Genomic DNA, 20,638 nt, shown 5'->3' with positions numbered 1-20,638 from the left:
ATATATAACATCATGGTGTCTTTGAGTCAGTAACAAGTTTTTTCTGTCACCCAGGTTTCTGAAAAATGACTTAGGACCTGAAGCGTAATTGAGAAAAAGGTCTAAATCTACTGGTGTTTTTTTTGGAGATGTCAGGCATCTTTATGGAGAAATCAGGTACCTCTTTGGAAGAGATCAGTTACTCTGTTTGAAGAGGTTAAGTACCCCTTTGGGAAAAGATAAATATCCGTTGGGAAAGGTCAGATACCTTTTAGCAGTTGTTAATGTCCATTAATGTCCATTAGATAGATAAACTTTGTGGAACTGTCAAGCTATCAAGCTATTGAGCCAATAAAATCTCCAACTCTTTAACTATTTTTTAAAAAATACACAAAATGGTGACTCTCAGTTGCAATTTTCATTGATTTTTTTGACAAAGGAATGAAGATTATCTTAAAGGATAATTGCTTTTACAATCTACCATCATCACTGTTAGGGCTATATAAGTTCCTAGTTTGATTGACATCTCCATGTGGTTGCCAAGAAATTACCCATCCTTGATGTGGGGCTAATAGCAGAAATGTTTCCAAATATAATGGGTTAAGTACTGGAGAGATTTCAATATATTGAATAGGCTTTAATAAGACTGATTTCTTTTAACTGTAATAACAGCCATAAGAAATACTTAAAACTTTTTATTTCATTTGGCTCCTTAGATCTGCCCATGGTGGATAATTAATGAGTTGAATGAATGATGTGAGGGAAAACGGTGGTGGGAATAATGGTATGAGTTAACATGACTATCCATTAAATTGGGACAAGAATTTAGATAAATGTGAGGTATTGCATTTTGTCAATAGAAACAAAGACAGGACATGTACAAGTATTGGTAGGGCCCTGGATAGAATTGTAGAACAGAGAGACCAAGAGGTTCAGGTGATTAATTCTTTGAAATTTGCATCACAGGTAGATAGGGTGGTTGAAAAGGCATTTAGCACACTTGTCTTTATTGCTCAGACCTTTGAGTATAGGAGTTGGGACATCACATTAAAGTTGTACAGGACATTGATAGGGTATCTTTGACAGTACTGTGGTTGCCCTGTTATGGGAAGGATATGATTAAACTGGAGAGGGTTCAGAAAATATTTACCAGGATGTTGCCAGGAATGGAGGATTTGTGATATGAAAATAGACTGGAGCAAACGAAGTTGAGGGGTGACCTTATTGAGGTTTATAGAATCATGAGGGGCATAGATAAGGTGAATGACTAGAGTCTATTTCCTAGAGTGGGGGAATTCAATACTAGGGAGCATATTTTTAAGATGAGAGGAGAAAGATTTAAAAAGGACATGAGGGGCAATTTTATTTTACATAGTCAGTGGTTTGTTTGTGGAATGAACTGCCAGCGAAAGTAGTGGATGCAGGTCCAGTTGTAATGGTTAAAGACGTCTGGCTAGGTTCATGAATAGGAAGGATTTGGAGGAATATGGGCCAAGAGCAGGCAGGTGGGACTAATTTTGTTTGGGAACATGATTGGCATGGACTGGTTCCATGCTGTATGACTTTGTGACTCTATAACTATAATGGGCTATGATGGTAATTGAGGGGGAGTCATGAATTGATGCAAGTTGACATAAAATTTTACACAGAGGGGCCAAGGGCTTAATTAGAAGTATTTAGATTGGTCTTGAGGTAGCGATATATGTAAACTCCACCTCAAGACCCTTGAGAAATACCATTGAGAAATACTGTTTGAGATGGATTCTCCAAATCTCCTGAAAGGACAAGCATACTAACATCAGAATCCTTGAAGTAGCCAATAGCAATGGCATTGAAGCCATAATGCTTCCAAAACCAACTCCACTGGGCCAGTCACTTGCTAAGGATGGCTGACTTCTGACTGCCAAGGCAAATCATCTTCATTCAGTTCAAGAAAGGGACTTGAACAAGAGGAGGACAAAGGAAGATATCCTGAAGGTTTCCCTTAAGAAATGCAACATAAATGTCATCACCTGGAATACCCTCATTCAGAAGAAACCAATTTGCAAGAAGTTTTTAGTATCAAGGGACACAATTCCATGGAACACCCATCAGCAAGAGGAAGTATGGAAAAGGAACCAGGGGAAGGAATGCCAATTCACCTTTTCGAAACACAATCAAAACTTGCTGTCAGAGATGCAGCTCTAGGATTGGGGTCATAGGCCACACAAAGACCCACACAACCCAAGACCACTGACAAGGAATTTCCTAGATGGATAATCATACTCGCTGGCGAGTGATTGTCAAAGAAGGTGATAGATTGACATGCAAGGTATGCAAGGCAAACACCATTGGGGCTGTATTGAGCAGTAAGAGTTAATATGAAGCTTAGGAGGAGCCATGCGGTTAGGGTGTGTGGAACAGATAGGGTATGCAAAGTGAGTGATGCATTAGTGGGTGTACAGGGTAAGGGACATTTTTTTTTGTTTTATTCACCAAGTCTCAAAGCACCGAGGTGGGCCTTTTGAACAGATTGCCTTGGCACATGGCACCTCCTGTCGCTGCTTCTGCACTTACTTCCACAAACAAATTCCAACAGTTCAGGGCAGTTTCACTCGTTTTGGCTTGTGAAGTCGGAAAATTTTCTGACTATGCATACGTGATTGGGGAAAGTGAAAATTGAATAGTCATCCTTCACTTTTATTATCATAGCATTCGTCTTGAAATGTTAATATTTTTCTACTTAGAATGTAAGGTACCTCACATTCAGTTCTATGCTTCTTTACTTGCTGTTTCCAAAATAATGGTCATTATTTTTTCTTTCAATTTTACCTGTACTCTGATTGTGCATAGCTGCTGTAGAAAGTCCTTCTATGTTATTTCCTGCGTCTGGAAGACTGATGTCTTCTTGATCTCCTACACAGCATGCCCTGAAGACCTGTCCACACTGGTATCCTAATGCTGGATTTGCTTCACAATTGAGTCCATTGGCTTTAGCTCCTTTACCAAGAAGGCAGCACTGACAGCATTTCTATAAAATAAAGGGAAATAGGGTGGGGTGAGAAAGACAAAAATAAAGCATGATATCTCCTTAACAAATTAATTAGTTTAGGAATGGAGAGCAGGTGACAATTATGACTAAGTAACGAAACTGAACAAATAATTTGGAAATGGTTCACTTGAAGGAGGAGGATCAGGGTGGAGATTAGGCAGCTGTAAATTCTCTTGGCTGGCCATTTATTCAGCAATACTGCCTAAATGTGACTATTGACTCATGCCTTTTGGTAAACTTAACCAATGTCCCTAACAATTCTGAGGCATCACATTTTTGTGCTCCATTACATTGTGCCAGCTTCCATCTTGTTGTAAGATATAATTGCAGATGACATAAGACTTAAAGGTACTGTATTGTGAATCGTGAGGGTAATAACAATGAGTTGCAAGGTCACAGACAGGATGATGAAATGGGCAGTTAGATAGATGCTGGAAGAAATTTGATGCCGAGAAATTTGTATTGATACATTTAGGTAGGAAGAACAAAGAAAAACAATATTAAAAAAAATTCTGAAGATGTTGCAGAACCAGAAGGAGCTGGGGACATGGCCAGTGAGAGACTGCTCCTGTCTCCAGGATGTCTCCTGTTTCCGTAATGCATACCTTCCTACTCCTAAATCATTCAGATGCCAAACTTGTGAGCCAAATTTACAGCAGAGCTAAACTATGCCATATAAATTTAGCAAAACACCTTGTCTTTTGCACTTTGTTCTTCTATTTATAAAGTCCATCAAAAGCTTAGGTTTCAGCCCAACACCCTTTATCACCACAGCTTTGCAGAATGCACCCTTGCTGCCAAAACAAACAGTGACTTGGACGTGGGCTCTTGCTCCAGGACAGTAGGTGTGTAAAGGCTGAAATATAATCTCTGATCAGAGCATCCACCACAAGCTTGTTTATGAATGCATTGGTATTTGAAGTGGCATCGCTGGAGCCTGGACTCCCTGGCCTGGGAGTCTATGTGCACCAGAGTTGAAGGTGGCAGGTCAGGTTAAGAAAGGAGGTTTTTTTTTCAATTCTCTACAATGTGGAAACAGGCCCTTCGGCCCAACGAGTCCACACCAACCCTCCGAAGAGTAACCCACCACCCCTCTGACTAATGCACCTAACACTCTGAACAATCTAGCATGGCCAATTCACCTGACCTGCACATCTTTGGAATATGGGAGGAAACCCACGCAGACACTGGGAGAATGTGCAAACTCCACACAGTCACCCAAGGCTGGAATCGAACCTGGGACCCTAATGCTGCGAGGCAGCAGTGCTATCCACTAAGCCACTGTGCTGCCCACATTAACAAGGCATAAAAGATCCTGGGTACATTGTTATTTCGTCAGAAAGTAGAGAATCATTTGGGGCCTGAAAGCAAGCTGCTTGAGCCCATAATTCCCTTTTACAAGAATTCTTCATTTACATGTAGACATTTATTGTATATACATTGCACCTTCACATATATTGTATATATACTGGGCCTTTACATATATTGTATATGCATTGCACTTTCTCATATATTGTATATACATTGGACCTACATATGTTGGACTTTCACTTGTGTGATATGCATTGGAGCTTCACATATTAGAATGTACACTGAACCTTCGCATGAGGTTAAAGTGTTTCCCTCTTCTAAATCTCCTCAATTTCTAATGTGCAATAGCATCATTGTTCCATCATCATATATACTTCTGATGTTGACCCCGTTACTCTACATCACTCTCTGAGTCTTCATCTCTCATCATATTGAAAATTGCTACATCTCCTGCTCTAAAGTTTTAGACTTCATCAGGTTAGTCTATGCAGTGTCTTAACTTATACCCTTAATCTGGTCCTGATCTCTTTTTGAGGTCAAGGATATTATGTACTCTCCCATTTGTTGCTTTCTGTGTGCTTCTGTAGAGTAGCTATAGACCATGTTGGAGAGCTTCCCTATTTGAGTAATACATTTATTCTTTAAGTTTTTTTTTGTCCTTTGGAGCAGAAGAAAGGATCTTTGTGATACACCTTTTCCCAGATTAGTATTGGAAACTGGACCACAATTGGTGAATGGGGAAGTGCACTTTGAAGGCAGGCATCAACAAGGTGACAGTTCTTCACTCCATTCTCAGTGAAACAGTGAGGCAGAAAAAGTGATTGAGGAATCATTGATGCACTAGAATCCAAACCAGGAATTAGTTGTACTCAGTTACAGAGCAATACTATCGAATAGTGGGTACTCACCAAGTGAATTGTTAATGGGAAAGAGGTTAAAAATGCATAGACAAAGATTAGAACATAATCTTAGCCAAATATAACTTCTCAAGACAACAAGAAAATAAAACAACTGGAGAAAAGAAACACTATAAAAAGTAACAGAGGTGATACAAAATCTAGAGACAGAGTAAAAATTCTGTTAGCCTTGAAGTCAGGACAGAAGTTTGATAAAGGGACAGAGATATCTGGTCGGCATGGACAGGTTGGACCAAAGCGTCTGTTTCCATGCTGTACATCTCTATGACTCTGTAAGTTAGAAATCATTGTCATTAGAAAAACAAATTAGTTGAGGTCTTAAATTGTCATAATGCCTCATGGGTCATTCAGGATGAAAGGGAAAACATTGATCTTGCTCAAGTCGAGAAGTGAGATAAAGAATGGTTTCACAGACTATGGGACAACCATTCCTATCCTACATCACATAGTGTACAGGGTCATACAACTATTCCAAACACAGTACATCATCATCATCATTCTAGTATTTTACTCAAGGACATCTATTCAGAGTCCCAGGTCATCTTATGTGGGAGTGGAGGTGAAAATAGTGTAGTGAAATTGGTAATAATGATGTTCATAATGACATTAATGTTTATAAAACTATGTGAATAGGTAGAAGTAAACTACTAGAATAATGTACACCAAGTAGAAAGAAACTTGGAGGGAGATGTGGTATAATGAGAATCATGTAAATCATGATGATATAGCTGATGATATTTGTTAATATCCCAGAGGATCATCAAATTATACTACAATCTGGTTAAGGACTGGTAGCTTTATTTTAACAAGTTCCAGCAAACTTTCCAAGAAAATAAAGGCAAAGGTTCCATAGTCCTAAATAAACAACTCTGATCTTTACTTTACAAGTTATAAATTACAATAAATGCACAATTTAATTTTAACATGCAGAATTAATATCTGATCTATCGATAATAGTCATGACCATGGATCAGAATCCTGGATAAACTATCGGCATATTGAATATTAATTACAACATGCTTTTTTAAAAAAGAACACGTGTCAAAGGTAGGTACTGATCGTGAATTCAGTAGATGCCTGGAGAGAGTGAGAGTGAAAGATGCTGGAGTGTCAACCAACAGAGAATGTGAGGACTGCAGATGCTGGAGATTCAGAGTCGAAAAGTGTGGCACTGGAAAAGCACAGCAGGTCAGGCAGCATCTGAGTAGCAGGAGAGTCAACATTTCGGGCAAAAGCCCTTCGTCAGGAATGTCAACCAGCCAAAGTATCAAAGAAGTTTCAAAGAGAGAAAATGCACTACAAATTGAACTTGCAATCTTCTGGAAGTATCTCAGACTGTAAACCTGATGGTAAAAAAATGACAACAGTCACTTGCATTTTCTCCCATTCAAGAGTACACAGCAACAGATTCTCTAAATTAGTTGTCGGATGTCCTAGTGTGTGGCCTATTGTGACAAGGATCACATCTCAGAGAATATCCTGTAACACATGTAAAAGAAGGGAAAAGACTCTTTCCCACCCTGAGTGCTGCCAGTCAGCCACTGCCAAAAGGAATCAGAACTAAACAGTTTCAGTTATCATACAAAGCCAAGATTATTGAAATCTACTGTTCATCTAGCAACATAACATCCATTGCAGCATCCATAACATTCAATGATCTGCACTTTGTGAACAATTCAGAGACTGACTAGGATTTTTTTTTAAATGTTTACTGTTTTGGGCTCACCTCTTACATCTAAAGTGTGTGTATGTGTGTTTGTTACTATTTCTTCTCACATTTAGCAATTAATAAAGTCACTCTGATTGTATCAAATAGTGGAGCAGAATTGCCTACTCCTGCTCCTAGTTCTTATGTTCACTCAAGAAAGCTTTGAAAATACAGGTTCATTTGAATCTGGAAGAAAGGTGTTGGCAAGGGAAGGAATCCTCTTAAAACTAACTCAGTTTCGATCAGCTGAGGGACAGGTGGATAAAGAAAGGAACCTAGTTCATCCCTATTCACCCATGAGTTTAAATGTTTGAGTCTGGAAATATAACAAATTAGTGAACCCCCACCTGAGCACTGTTTGGAACAGTCATTGTGTGTGTGTGAGTGAGGCATGCATTTATGGAGCCCTACTGGGACTATGTGATGCGGTATATGATACACCAAAATGATCGTCATGGCCCCCTGGTTTGATTAGGTTAATTAAAATTCAGCTACTGCAAATCTCCAAATAAAGGGACAGCAAAAGCCATTTTTGTTCAAGTTTGCAGGGCTTTACTGGGGCTTTTCAAAAGGAGTATGATGCGCCAAATTGATTACCATGAGTCCTTACGTTGATTAGATCAATGAAAGTTTAGCTACCATAATCCCCCACTGTGTCAATTGCTTAGCACAGCATTAGCAATTACTGCACTGAAGTTAGAACAGTACCAAGTTCAGGAATGCTTTAGGGAGCAAAAATTTATAAACTTCAAAGTTTTAGAAGTCCGGCATCTGGCAAAGTGCATCATTTGCTCCCCCCTACCCCCACCCCAAATCGAGGGCTCTTTTCAATCAATATTTGAAGAAAGTGGAGCATGCATTTGTCTTCTTCCAGATGGCCATGGAGAAAGATTAAGAAGGTGAAGGACTATCTGTAACAACAACCTGTGACTACAGTATAGCATAGCTACTGCTGCGTTTTCTGCTACAACAACCTGATCTTCCTGTTAAATGTGTGGATACTTTGGCATGTTTTAACTGGCCTGAACTTCACTGTGGTTTAGCCAAATGAGTAATTTTTGGCAGCTGATTTAGAAACAGCTTATGGAAAGTTACAATTTGGCCAAAAATTCACAACAATTGTAGTCTTAACTTAAGTGTGAAGATTTTGCATTGTTTTTGTGCAATGTAAAAATCAACACCAATGGTCCAATGGACTAATGAACCAATTAGTAGCTAAAAAAAAAGCATTTCAAACATGAAGGGTACATCTCTTTGTCTCACAACTCATTGTCTTTCAGTCTCTGCAAACTTTGAACTGCTCTTCAGAGACCCCCATACAGTCATGTAATTAGTCCAACCCTGATCTCATGACAAAATTGTTGTCATTAATTTGGAACAGTCAAATGTAGCAAGCACTTTAGAACTCCACAGTCATGAACATTAAAATGTTGCCATTTTCAGAATGCTGGCTTTCAGCATAAATTACATACAATAAAAAAAACCACAGGAATTCACTACACAACTCTTAGCAAGAGTAAAGACACTCTTGGAAAGAACATATAAAGAAAAAGGTCTAAAAATACTACATGAAAGAATTGTAAATGATCATTTACTCAGTGGAGATATAAATAAAGGAAAGTTATAGTTTGGAGAATTGAAGAGCCTTACTTAAATGATAAGGAGCAGGCAGCCTCAGGAACGGTGTGTGTGCAGACACCCACAGCCTGAGATATGCCAGATTGGTATCTCAGTCTGCAAGTAGCAATATTGGCTTTAAAGCACAAGATAAAATACAGATCAATCTCAATTTTAGACATGCCTTTCTACTTAGTAGTGGACATTCCTGATTTTTAGTGATATAGAGAGCTTTAAGATTTCTTGCTCTTTATATTTCAGCTTTGCTTTTACTTGTACTGAAATTCCTTCAGAACTTTGGAATTTAATGGATGAAATTTGCGATGTGATTTGTTTGAACTATTTTACTTGGTCTGATAGTACAGTAACCTTTGACACCCATATGTAATTTAAATGCTGCAGGTTGTTCGTCCACTTCTTGTTTAACGTTCCAAACTTCTTTTCAATGGCATTTGTCTTCCCTAGAAAGATTACTGTCTGTTCTTCAAATTTGTTGTTATATCCTCCATAATCTGAAGCACGGAAACCAGCTGGAGACATAAAAAAAAACCTGCTGTGGTCTTTCTGTTTTCTGGAATGTTTCCAGGAGTGGCATAATTTCTTCTTTTACATCTTTCCTGCTGCTTCGTGTTCAGGGTATAAAGGGTTATTGGGGGTGTCTTGTCTCTCAAAAACAAGCTGCTTGAGTCCATGCCCTCTTTGCTAGAAATTTTTATTACAGCTACTTCTATACACATTAGACCTACATCAAAGACATTTCGGAAATGACTGCCAGACTACTCAGACCCCTTGACAAGGTGGTAGCCCACAAACCCACCAACACACTAAAACAGCAGCTAATGAACTTGAGAGACCAACAAGCAACAAGCAAAACTAATGTCATTTACAAAATACCATGCAAGGACTGTAACAAACACTACATTTGACAAACAGGTACGAAAACTAGCCACCAGGATACATGAACACCAACTAGCCACAAAACGACATGACCCTCTCTCATTAGTATCCTTATATACAGATGAGGAAGGACACCACTTCGACTGGGGCAAAACATCCATCCTAGGCCAAGCCTAACAAAGATATGCATGAGAATTTCTAGAAGCATGGCATTCCAACCGGAACTCTTATCAACAAACACATCGAGTTAGACCCCATCTACCACCACCTGAGAAAAAGAACAGGAAGTGACATCACCACAGGAAATGACACCGCCAACCCAAAGAAACCCAAATATATAAATAGAAAGCATGAATTATCAGCAGTGCTTCGCCTGAGGCCCACTGAAGATGTTATTTAGTAGGGTGACAAAATGCCTGGAAATGAGCAAGCAAATCTACATTCAGAACCTCAACCTGAGCTACAAATCTTCTCAAAACTCGCTAAGACCTTCACAAGATGGTAGAGCTTCCAACCCTTCCAGATTTCACCCCCAAATCACGTGTTCATTGTTATATCATCATCACATATGGTAACTGATTACTCGATGCTGCTATTATAAATTGAGGCATAAAGTACTAAAATAAGGAAGTTATGCTATATCTGTTTCAGCATCCGTAGGAGTATTGTATATAATTCTAGGTACCACACTTCAGGAAGAACATGAAGGCATTGGAGAGAAAATAGTTTTGCAAGAGTGTTTCTATGGGATGAAAGCTATGTGGATGATTTGGTGAAGCTGGGGTCTGTCCTTCTGAGAACAGAAACACTTGTGAAGAAATTTGATAAAACTGTTCAAACTCACGAGGAACCAGGAGAAAGTTGATAAAGTGGAGGTGGGGAAAGCATGCACGTTAGCAATGTTTAAGGCCTACCTTGATAGACACATGAATGTGAGGTAAACAGAGGAATCAAAACCATGCAAGGGCAATAAGTTTTGGGTCCAGATAGGGAATAGGAATCAGCATAGGGCTGGTCGGCCAAAGGGTGTGTTCCTGCACTGTACTGTTTTGGGAGCAACTTTCCCAATTAGCAGAAGAGCTGAGAATCAAAAGGTACTGATTTCAGGTGACTGATAAAAGAATAATAGAACACTCAATAATCCTTTCCGCAGTTGGTGGTTTCTACACTAATCTATTTTATTGAGCACCTTAGAGGAGTCATGTAAAGGAGGACACGATGATGGGCATATTGGTAGAGGGCTCCTCTTAGTCTGTATGAAGAATGCAAGGATGACAAGGTCTGCAAAAACAATTGCTTCAGGTGAGGAACAGCAGGATTAGGAAGGAAAGATAGATTCCTTCCCTTTTGTAAATACAAGATATTCCCCTTCCCTCCTGTTCTAGACCTCCTTCTCCAATGTCACTTCCAAAACCTTGTGCACCTTGTTCCTGAGCTGTTGTGAAATATGCTGCTGTATGCCAGCTACCCTTACTGTTAGTTTCTGCATTATTCAGCATTATGCTGCTATGTGCCAATACATCTTCAGTGAAAGTGCTTGTGAGGAGTCCATATGTACTGTTCTGCTTGAGTGCTAAATTGCAAGTTTCTGGTTTAACATATCCAGGCAAATTCAAGTTATGCCAACTAGGAATTAGGAACAAAGTTTTGTGCTAAATCCAGACTTCAAACAAGCCAGTCCAATCTTTGGCCAAAATAATACAATAAAATACAATACAGTGCAGGAACACACCCTTTGGCCCACCAATCCTATGCTGATTCCTATTCTCTATTTGGACTCACAACTTATTGCCCTTGTATGGTTTTGATTCCTCTGTTTACCTCACGCTCATGTGTCTATCAAGGTCGACCTTAACCATTGCTAACTTGCATGCCTCCACCACCTCCACTGGTATTGCACTTCCTCTGTAAACCTTCCCCCTCTCACCTTGAACCTGTGCCCTCTTGTAGTTGACCTTTCCACCCTGTGAAAAAAGTCTTTGACTATTCATGCCTGTCTATGCCTGTCATAATTTTGTAGACTTCTATCAGGCTGTCCCTCATTCCTGTCCATTACTTTCACAGGAATATGCCTGTCCCACATTCTAATCACCTGTTATTTAAATAGAGTCTCACATGTCAGATGTGGATTTATCTTCAAACCCTGCTCTCAATCCACATTCTCCAATTTGTGCCTAATTCAGTTAAAGCTGGCCTTACCCTAATTTAACATCTTCATCCAAGGTCCATTCTTATCCTTATCCATAAGCATCTAAACAACTTACAGAATTATGGTCACTATTCCCAAAATGATCCCCAACTGAAACCTTGATCACTGGGCTGGGTTCATTTCCCAATACCAGATCCAGTATGGCCTCCTCCCTCATTGGACTACCTATATAGTGTTTCAAAAAACCCTCCTTGACTTATCTAATAAATTGCTCCCCATCCAAGCTCCCGGCACTAAGGGAGTCTCAGTCAATATGATGGAAGTTAAAATCACCCACCACAACAACCATGTAACTTACATATCTTTCCAGAATCTGATTACATATCTCTTCCTCTATCTCCCACTGGCAGCTGGGAGGTCTGTAGCACAATCCCAGCATTGTGATTGCACCCTTCCTATTCCTGAGCTCTACCCATAATGCCTCATTGCAAGATACTTTCAGGGTTTCCTCCCTCAACACAGCTGTGAAATGCTTCCTAACTAGTAATGCAACTCCCCTACCTCTTTTGTTTCTTCCTCTGTCTCTTCTAAAACATCAATACCCTAGAACATTGATCTGCCAATCTTGTTTTTTCAACTATGCCTCTGTGATAACAGCAACATCATAACTGCATGCATTAATTCAGGCTCTAAATTCATCCATGTTACCTGTTATACATCTTGCATTGAAACGTAATGAATAATTTTTAACAAATGAACAATTTTTGCTTTAATTATGATGTAATTATTATTAAACAGATCAGATTATGGACCACTTTTAAAAATAGATTTTAATTGGTAACCCGATATAAATCAAGGTATAATTGTGCTTTAAACAGAAATTTGACAGTGTTCCCTCATCTTTTAGGTGCAAAATAGCATGGCAGTACCCAATATGGCGGGCAGAGTAGGCACACTTCCCTTGTGTTATAACATATTTGCTCGAAAATCTGTGCCTTATGGTCCTGTTCCACATCCACCTGATGAAGAGGCAATGCCTGGAAAGCTAGTGCTTCCAAATAAACCTGTTGGACTATAACCTGGTGTTGTGTGATTTTTAAAAAAAATATTTTTATTGAAAAAATAGATTTTTTAATATTACAACAAATACAAAACAATACAATTCAAAACAGTACAAAAAAAACACAAGTTTAAAAAAAACACACTCTCGTGGAAATGTATAAACATATATAGAAAAATATAGAATTAAAAAACAAACTAGCTATTTAACTAAATAAATAATAACCAACAACAAACTAATAAATAGTAACAACTCAATTCAGCCAAACAAGACACTCATACATTCGCAGTTCCTCCTCCCTGGATATTGGACTTGTAAAACACAATCGATATATAAAAGCCCTTGTTAGTGTGGCAGATAGATCTGCATCCAGGTGTTCCAAAAAGGGCTGCCATGTCTTATACAAAATCTCAGTTTTGTGGTGTACCATGATTTGGAGACTGGGGTGTACAAAGTTAAAAATCATACAACACCAGGTTATAGTCGAACAGATTTAATTGGAAGCACTAGCTTTCATAGCGATGCTCCTTCATCCACCTGATGAAGGAGCAGCACTCCGAAAGCTAGTGCTTCCAATTAAACCTGTTGGACTATAACCTGGTGCTGTGTGATTTTTAACTTTGTTGTGTATCATGCTTGTGAGAAAATCCAAGGGAATATGCTCCATAACAATCTCAACAGATCCAGCGTGTGGCAGGGTGGAGGGGGGATTCCGGATACCCATCCTAGCAAAATATTCTTTCTTGGGCAGAAAGTGAGGATATTGAAAACATTTTTCTTATGCGTGTCTGCAGGAAACACACTGGGCAGGCCCAGAAAAAGAGACAGAGAGCCCTTCTCCACCCTTACACCCAAAATCCTCTCCATTCCACCCGCCACAGCACTCCAATATGTTTGAAGCCTACCACAAGACCAGAGACAATGGATAGGAGTGCCTGTACAGACCTTGTACTTGGGACATGTTGAAGATACTCCTCGTTTAAATTTCGACAAACGGTCTGGAGCCGACTGGACCCTGTGGAGAATCTTCATCTGTAAAGCATGGATCCTATTGCAAATTGATATCTTTCTTACATTTTTCCAAATATCTTCCCATGCCTCTGAGGAAACTTCAACACCTAGCTCTCTCTCCCACACCCTCCAGAGATGATCGAATTCAACTGAAGGGACACCCCCCCAATTGATGATATAGAGTACTGACAGAAAGTGTAGTCTTAGCACTGAGAACCCCACCTCTGTATGCCGAATTTGTAAGGATCGGTTGAAAGTGTAATCTTTTTTTGAATAAAATCCCTAACTTGAAAAAAGCGAAAGAGGTCCCGATTAGATAACTCGTATCTCCATACTAACTGATTGAAGGACATCATTACGTCTCCCTCAAATAAATCGCCCATGTAAGGCACACCCCTAGCTGCCCAATGTCTGAAACTTGAATGTATCATCCCCGGTTGAAAACGCAGCATACCTGTGAAAAAGAAGATGTTTTGCTAGTATTGCCTTTCCTCTACCGAATCGTCCTCCATGCTTTAACAGTAAGAATAACTATTGGGTTATGGCAATATTCCCTAACTGTCCTCATTTTGTCCAAAAACAGAAAACTGGTAAGGGGATACCTTGCCTAGGAGGCTTCGAAACCTAACCATATTGGAAGAGCATCCCCTCAAGCCCAATCACTCACGTACGATGAAAGCGAGCTCAGTTGGTAATGTTTAATGTCTGGAAGGTCCACTCCCCCAATCTGTGAGGCAATTGCAGTTTAGCTAATTTAATGAGGGGCCGCTTACGATGCCAAATAAAGGGGGAGCTGAACGAGCCATTCAGTCTCCTGAATATTTGCTTATTGAAAACCAGGGGGAGCATCTGTACAGGTATAGCAAACAGGGGAGAATATTCATCTTAATAAGCGATATCCAACAAAACCACGAGACTGAAGCACCTCCTATCTTTGAAGGTCTTGCTTGATTTTGTCAAATAATTAAACAAAGTTGGCTTTGAATGGCTGATCCAGAACTGGAGTAATGAATATGTTCAAATCACAAAATCCCGCTGTGACCACTTAAATAGGAATGGATATTGGCCCTCAATACCTAGCTTCTTCGTAAGACCACCCATCAGCATAGCCTCTGATTTTACAAAATTAATCTAGTACCCCGAAAAGGCGCCAAACGCACTGATGCATTGTATCAGGCGAGACACTGAAACTGCTGAATTTGACAAAGAAAAATTAGGACATCATCGGCATAAAACAAAATCTTATGTAATTTTGACCCCACTTCTGGAGCTTATACATTAAGATCCCTACAAATGGCCTCTGCCAATAGTTCAATCACCAATGTAAAAAGCAGTGGTGAAAGCTGCCCCTAAAAATATTAAAATTGCTTGATCGTACCCCAATGCTGATGACTGTTGTGAGAGGGCCACTGTAGAAAGCCTTTACCCATCTTATAAAGTCTTCGCCCAAACCAAACCACTCCAGAGTATAGAAAAGATACAGCCACTCAACTCGTTCAAATGCCTTCTCTGCATTTAGAGAAATCATCAATCCCTGTATTGACTGTTGTTGACACACTTGAATTACATTAAGCAACCTCCTAACATTATTGGAGGATCTGTGGCCCTTTATGAAGCCCGTCTGGTCCTCTTTAACATTAGAAGGTATCACAATCTTCAGCCTTAATGCGAGAGTCTTAGAGAGGATTTTAAAGTCCACATTTAACAGTGAAATGGGCCTGTACAAAGCACAGTCCTCCAGGACCTTCCCTTTTTTAAGAATAAGCGAAATATTGGCCTCTCTCAGAGATGGCAGGAGACAATCATGACTGTATGAATCATTAAACATATTGAACATCAGGCCTGACAATATGTTTATAAATTCCTCATAGAATTCGCTGGGAAGTCCATCAGGACCAGGCACCTTTCCACTCTGAAGCTGCATCACAGTTTCCTGCATTTCTTGCTCTGATAAGGGGGCATTGAGAAAGGACTCTTGTTCCGGTGTCACGCCTGAGAGCTTCAGATCCTTTAAAAAAATTCCATTTTGGCCCTCCCCTCCTCACAACCCTCAGATTGGTATAACTTAGAGTAAAATCTCTTAAATGCCACATTAATCTTTTTAGAGTCTCGTGTCACATTCCTAGACCTTTCCCTGATCACCGTAATGGCTTGTGGGGCACTCCTTTTCCTAGCAAGATATGCTAAATACTTGCCTGGCCTGTCACATGCTCATATAACCGTTGCTTTGCAAAACAAGTTGCTTTGCCCATCTGCATGAGTATGGAATTCAATGTAGAACACAGCGCCGTAATCCTCTGTAGCTTGACCGACGAGGGCCTGTCAAAGTAAGCCTTCTCGGCTGCCTTCAACCGAGCTTCGAGGAGACGCTGCTGCTCATCCTTCTGCTGCTTCCTACTGGCAGAGTAGGAAATAACTAACACCGAGCATAGGCTTTGGCAGTTTCCCAAAGGATGGATGGGCTACTAACCGAGTCTGAATTATGTCTAGGAACAGCTGAAATTCCCTAGAGAAGTACTCCACAAACTTATTATCCTTGAGGATAAAGAGATCCATTCGTCAGTGCCTTGAACCCACTGTAATGTCCTTAATCTTAACCAACAGGTACACTGGAGCGTGATCAGAGATGGTAATATTGCCAATCGTACAAGATGCCACCAAGTCCAGGGTTGCCACATGGGTCAGAAAAAAATCAATTCTGGTGTGACATCTGTGCGGATTGGAGAAAAATGTAAAATCCCTGCCTGTAGGGTGGAGACGCCTCCAGACGTCCACCAACCCGAACTCCACACACAGATCCACTATGTGTTAAGTTTATACAGAGGGTTTCGGGGGATCTTTGGGCAGCCTGTCTACTGTGGGATCGATGAGACAGTTAAAATCTCCCCCTATAATGATGTGTCGGGACTCAAGATTGCTCAGTTTAGAAAACGCATCTACCAAAAATTTGAGGGAATGGGCCAGAGGGCAATAAACATTTAAAACACCATATTCTTCCCCATTTCTCAGGGTTCTGAGAATTACAAACCTCCCGTGTGTGTCTTTAACACACTCCAGTAACTTAAATGGAAGATTTCTCCCAACCAATATAGCCACTCTCTTACTTCTGGTATTAAATGATGAAAAGTAAACCTGATCAAAGCCATTCTGCTGTAATTTTAAATGCTCCCTATCATCCAACTGTGTCTTCTGTAACAAAGCAATATCCACCTTCTCCTTTCTAAGACTCAAACGTACCTTCTTCTTAATTGGTGAGTGACTCCCCTTGACATTCCAGGAACACCATTTAATCAAGTCATTAGCCATAACTTTCTGCAGTAACATTTAAATTCCAGAGAGGAGGAACTCGAATCACAAATCACTGAACCTTAGTGTCACAAGCTACACTGAACATAAAAACTATATAAACTAAAACCACTACATTTAACAAACCTACAAAGCTATCAAAGATTATATACAACAAAAACCAAAAAAAAACAAACTAACATATAAAGCGCCAATGGCACTGAATAGGGGAACTCACCCCCTGCTCAGAGGGGTAACTACCCATCCCAAACTGCCTATAAGTATGCATCTAGCCATTCCAGCCATCTTCCCTTCTCCTAGCCAGAGCTGCACCGCAAACACAGACAGGAAAGAAAGAAAACATACCATAGAATAGTAATATGAATAAAGAAAACATCTTTAAAGAGAAAAAAAGGGTGAATACCCCATCCATCCTTTGATATACCTTAACTTAGAAATTGAAAATATACATCTCAACTGCCACCAAACAAAGTTTAAACCAAAATATTATCAATAGGGAAAAAAAGAAAGCTCCAACTGGACTTGCTCTGTTTCTTTTACAAAATGACAAAGACATACCCAAACATCACTACTATTTATACATACTAAATTGTTCAGATTAGGTTAATTTGTCCACAAAGTCTCTTGCCTTCTCCAACATGTCAAAGAGATGTACGGATCCACCTAAGGTGAGCCGACGCACTGCCGGATACCTCAGAGAGCACTGAATCCCAAGCTCCCTCAGTCTACCCAACATAACCGACATAAGATTTTGACACCGACATAAGATTTTCTTTTCTGGATCAAGGCCGCTGAAAAGTCCTGGAAGAACATGATCTTAGAGCCCTTGTAAATTAGGGCCTTCAGATCCTTCCCCTGGATTTTGGAAGCTTCCATGATTCTCTCCTTGTCTCTATTGTGATGGAACCACACCAGGAGAGGACGAGGACTTTGACCCAGACCTGATCTCTGCCTAGGTTAGAGTGGTGCTGGAAAAGCACAGCAGGTCAGGTAGCATCCGAGGAGCAGGAAAATCGACGTTTCGGGCAAAAGCCATTCATCAGGACTCTTGTGGAGAGAGGAGGAGAACTTCTTCAAGGTAGGCATCCTTGCAAGAGGATTTGCAGTCAGGTTAAAATCAACTAGGCAAAAGTGAGAACTACAGATGCTGGAAATCAGAGTTTAGATTAGAGTGATGCTGGAAAAGCACAGCAGGTCAGGCAGCATTCGAGGAGCAGGGGAATTGATGTTTCGGGCAAAAGCCCTTCATCACGACTGCACTATGACCTGGTGAGCCCTCTCAATCTTCAAGCCTGTCATTCCAGCCTCCAAGTTAAGGAATTCTGGCAACCAGTCCTCAATAAATTCCGCTGGCCGCTCACTTTCCTTACCCTCCAGCAGACCTACGATCTGAATATTTTTTCTCCTACCCCTATTCTCAAGATCATCCACTTGGTCACACAAATTATCGACCTGCGTCTCCAGGGCTTGGATCCTATCCTTGTCTGAACTGGCATCAGCTTCCACCACTGTGACCCTGTGCTCAACCTCATCTGTCCTCTTTTCCAGGTCTCCCAGCTGCTGTTCATGCTTCTGCAGCATGATAGAGATCAGGGCCAGCTTCTCCTTTATTTATTTCCCCAACATCTCACGAGATTTTGCGAGCTCCTTCACCAGGGCCTGGAAAGTAATCAATTCCAAAGATCCTGCAGGCTGGGCCCTGGGCCCGGTCTCGGACACTCCTCCTCCTTTTTTTCGGCATCTCTGGATGGCAGGAAATGCAAGTAAGTTAACTTTTCAAAGTTTCTTGAGACTCCACGATCTTTCTGGAGTCCCAGGTTGGGTAGATTGAAGGTTCGTCCCGCTTGTGCTGCGGTGCAGAGCTCTGCAATGCGATCCTCCTAGATTGCCGCCATCTTGGATCCCTCGTTGTGGATTTTTAACTCTGTCCATCCCAATTCAACACCGGCACATCCAAATCATGATTTCTCTTGTGTTAAAATTGTTCCACCCACTGTACAAGCAAAGGGAGAAAAGGAGGTTCCCATAGCACTCATGTGAAAATACATTAGTGCTCCTGCATACAAATTTGGGCCTCATGTCCATTTGTGCCCAATTTGCAAAACAGGACTGCCCTAAATAGAAGCCCAGGAAAACATAAACAACACTTAAGCTGGGGGTGAGAACCGGCAAGCAACATTTGCTTCACGCAAAAAAAGCAGGTAAAGCCATCACAAACAAAACTATTGACCACTCCTTGACTTTAAATCAATGAATTTTCCACTATCGACATCCCATGGTTCACTATTGACCTGAAACTCAGCCACTTGGATGAGCCACATAAATGTCATGGCTACTAGAAAGAGTAAAAGGTTGGATATAGTGCAGTAAATCATCTTACAGCTCCACCAAATGTCCACAGAATTTGTAAGGCACAAGAGTTTCTTTTTCATTTCCCTGGATGGTTGCAGTGCACCAACACTGAAGAATCTATTCAGGACAAGATGAGCTGTTTGGACAATATGCCATCCACCAGGCTAAGTATTCACTTCCATTCCCAAACTCTACCTTCTCTCCTATCAGTATACTATGACTGTGGGCTGTGCTATCTACAACACTGCAGAAACTCTTCCAAGACTTCTGACATTGCATCTCCAAAACCTGCAACCACTAATATCCAGCCTGTTCAAGGCAACAGCTTCCTGAGAGTATCATCACTTTCATGATCTTGTCTAAGATACATACTATCTTGACCTGGACATACATTTCTATTGAAAATTCTTGGATATTTGACCCAATAGCTATGCGAAGGTACCCTGACCATATGGGTTGCAGAGGTTCAAAATGGACGCCCTTCAGAACCTTCTTAGGGCCAGGCAAGTTGGGCATTACAAGTGCATTACAAGTGATGGCTCACAATACAAAAAAAATGATGCAGCCCAACTAGTGCTCCTTAAGGGACCCATTCTCTATGTCAAAAAAGCCAAGTTATTAAAAAAACCCTGACAATGTGATTTCAGGAAGAACTCTTTTTGAAACCACTGCAGAGCTGAAATTTGTTGTTGAACCCTGTTCAGCCTCCTTCCAACTGCTCCCATCATTTTGATAGCTTCCTTACACTCCCATTGTTTAGAAGATTAATATCTGTATGTTGAATTAGGCAGTAAGAGGTCTTCATAAAATTACAAACGTTTTATTGTAAATGTGTTGATGAACAGAAACACTGGTATCCACTTGTCCCTTTCGGATCCTTTCCCTATCCAAAAGCCAAACATTTGTTATTATACACGTGTAGGGCAAGTGAAACTGGGACCCAAGTCTCCTGGCTCAGAGGTAAGGGAACCATCATTGTGCCAAAAGAATCCTTAGTTATATGAATTCAGCTCTTTTCTTTTAATATCCAGGAATGCTATTGCACATAACTGAACATTGGTTTCCCCTTCAACAAACCATCAGTGATTCTTTTTTCACCTACTTTCATTAGTAAATCATGCTTGTTTCCAATTTACATGCAAAGTCCATTAAGGGCAATGCAGATCACCAAAGGTGAGGGTCAAGTAGGTAAAGAGGGTGGGGGCAAAATCAAAGTGGATTTGGAAGCGGTAAGAACCCAGCTCACATATATAAAGTTGAAAGAATACTATCTGCTTTCAATCAATTCTGGAGATGCTCT

The 20,638-nt window shown here is 40.4% G+C and overlaps 1 protein-coding gene across 2 annotated transcripts in view; it reads right to left on the bottom strand.

Moving 5' to 3' along the window:
- Positions 1-20,638, bottom strand: part of fbln1 (fibulin 1) — a 166,622-nt gene that overhangs the window by 126,015 nt on the left and 19,969 nt on the right. For both annotated transcript variants that reach the window (XM_072552309.1, XM_072552310.1), the window contains exon 4: positions 2,791-2,989. In XM_072552309.1, the coding sequence (XP_072408410.1) occupies positions 2,791-2,989 (199 nt within the window). The remainder of the gene's footprint in view (positions 1-2,790; positions 2,990-20,638) is intronic.

This window comes from Chiloscyllium punctatum, chromosome 32 (assembly GCF_047496795.1).
Source record: "Chiloscyllium punctatum isolate Juve2018m chromosome 32, sChiPun1.3, whole genome shotgun sequence".
In the NCBI taxonomy this organism is placed as follows: Eukaryota; Metazoa; Chordata; class Chondrichthyes; order Orectolobiformes; family Hemiscylliidae; genus Chiloscyllium; species Chiloscyllium punctatum.
This window is presented reverse-complemented; position numbering and strand designations above follow the sequence as displayed.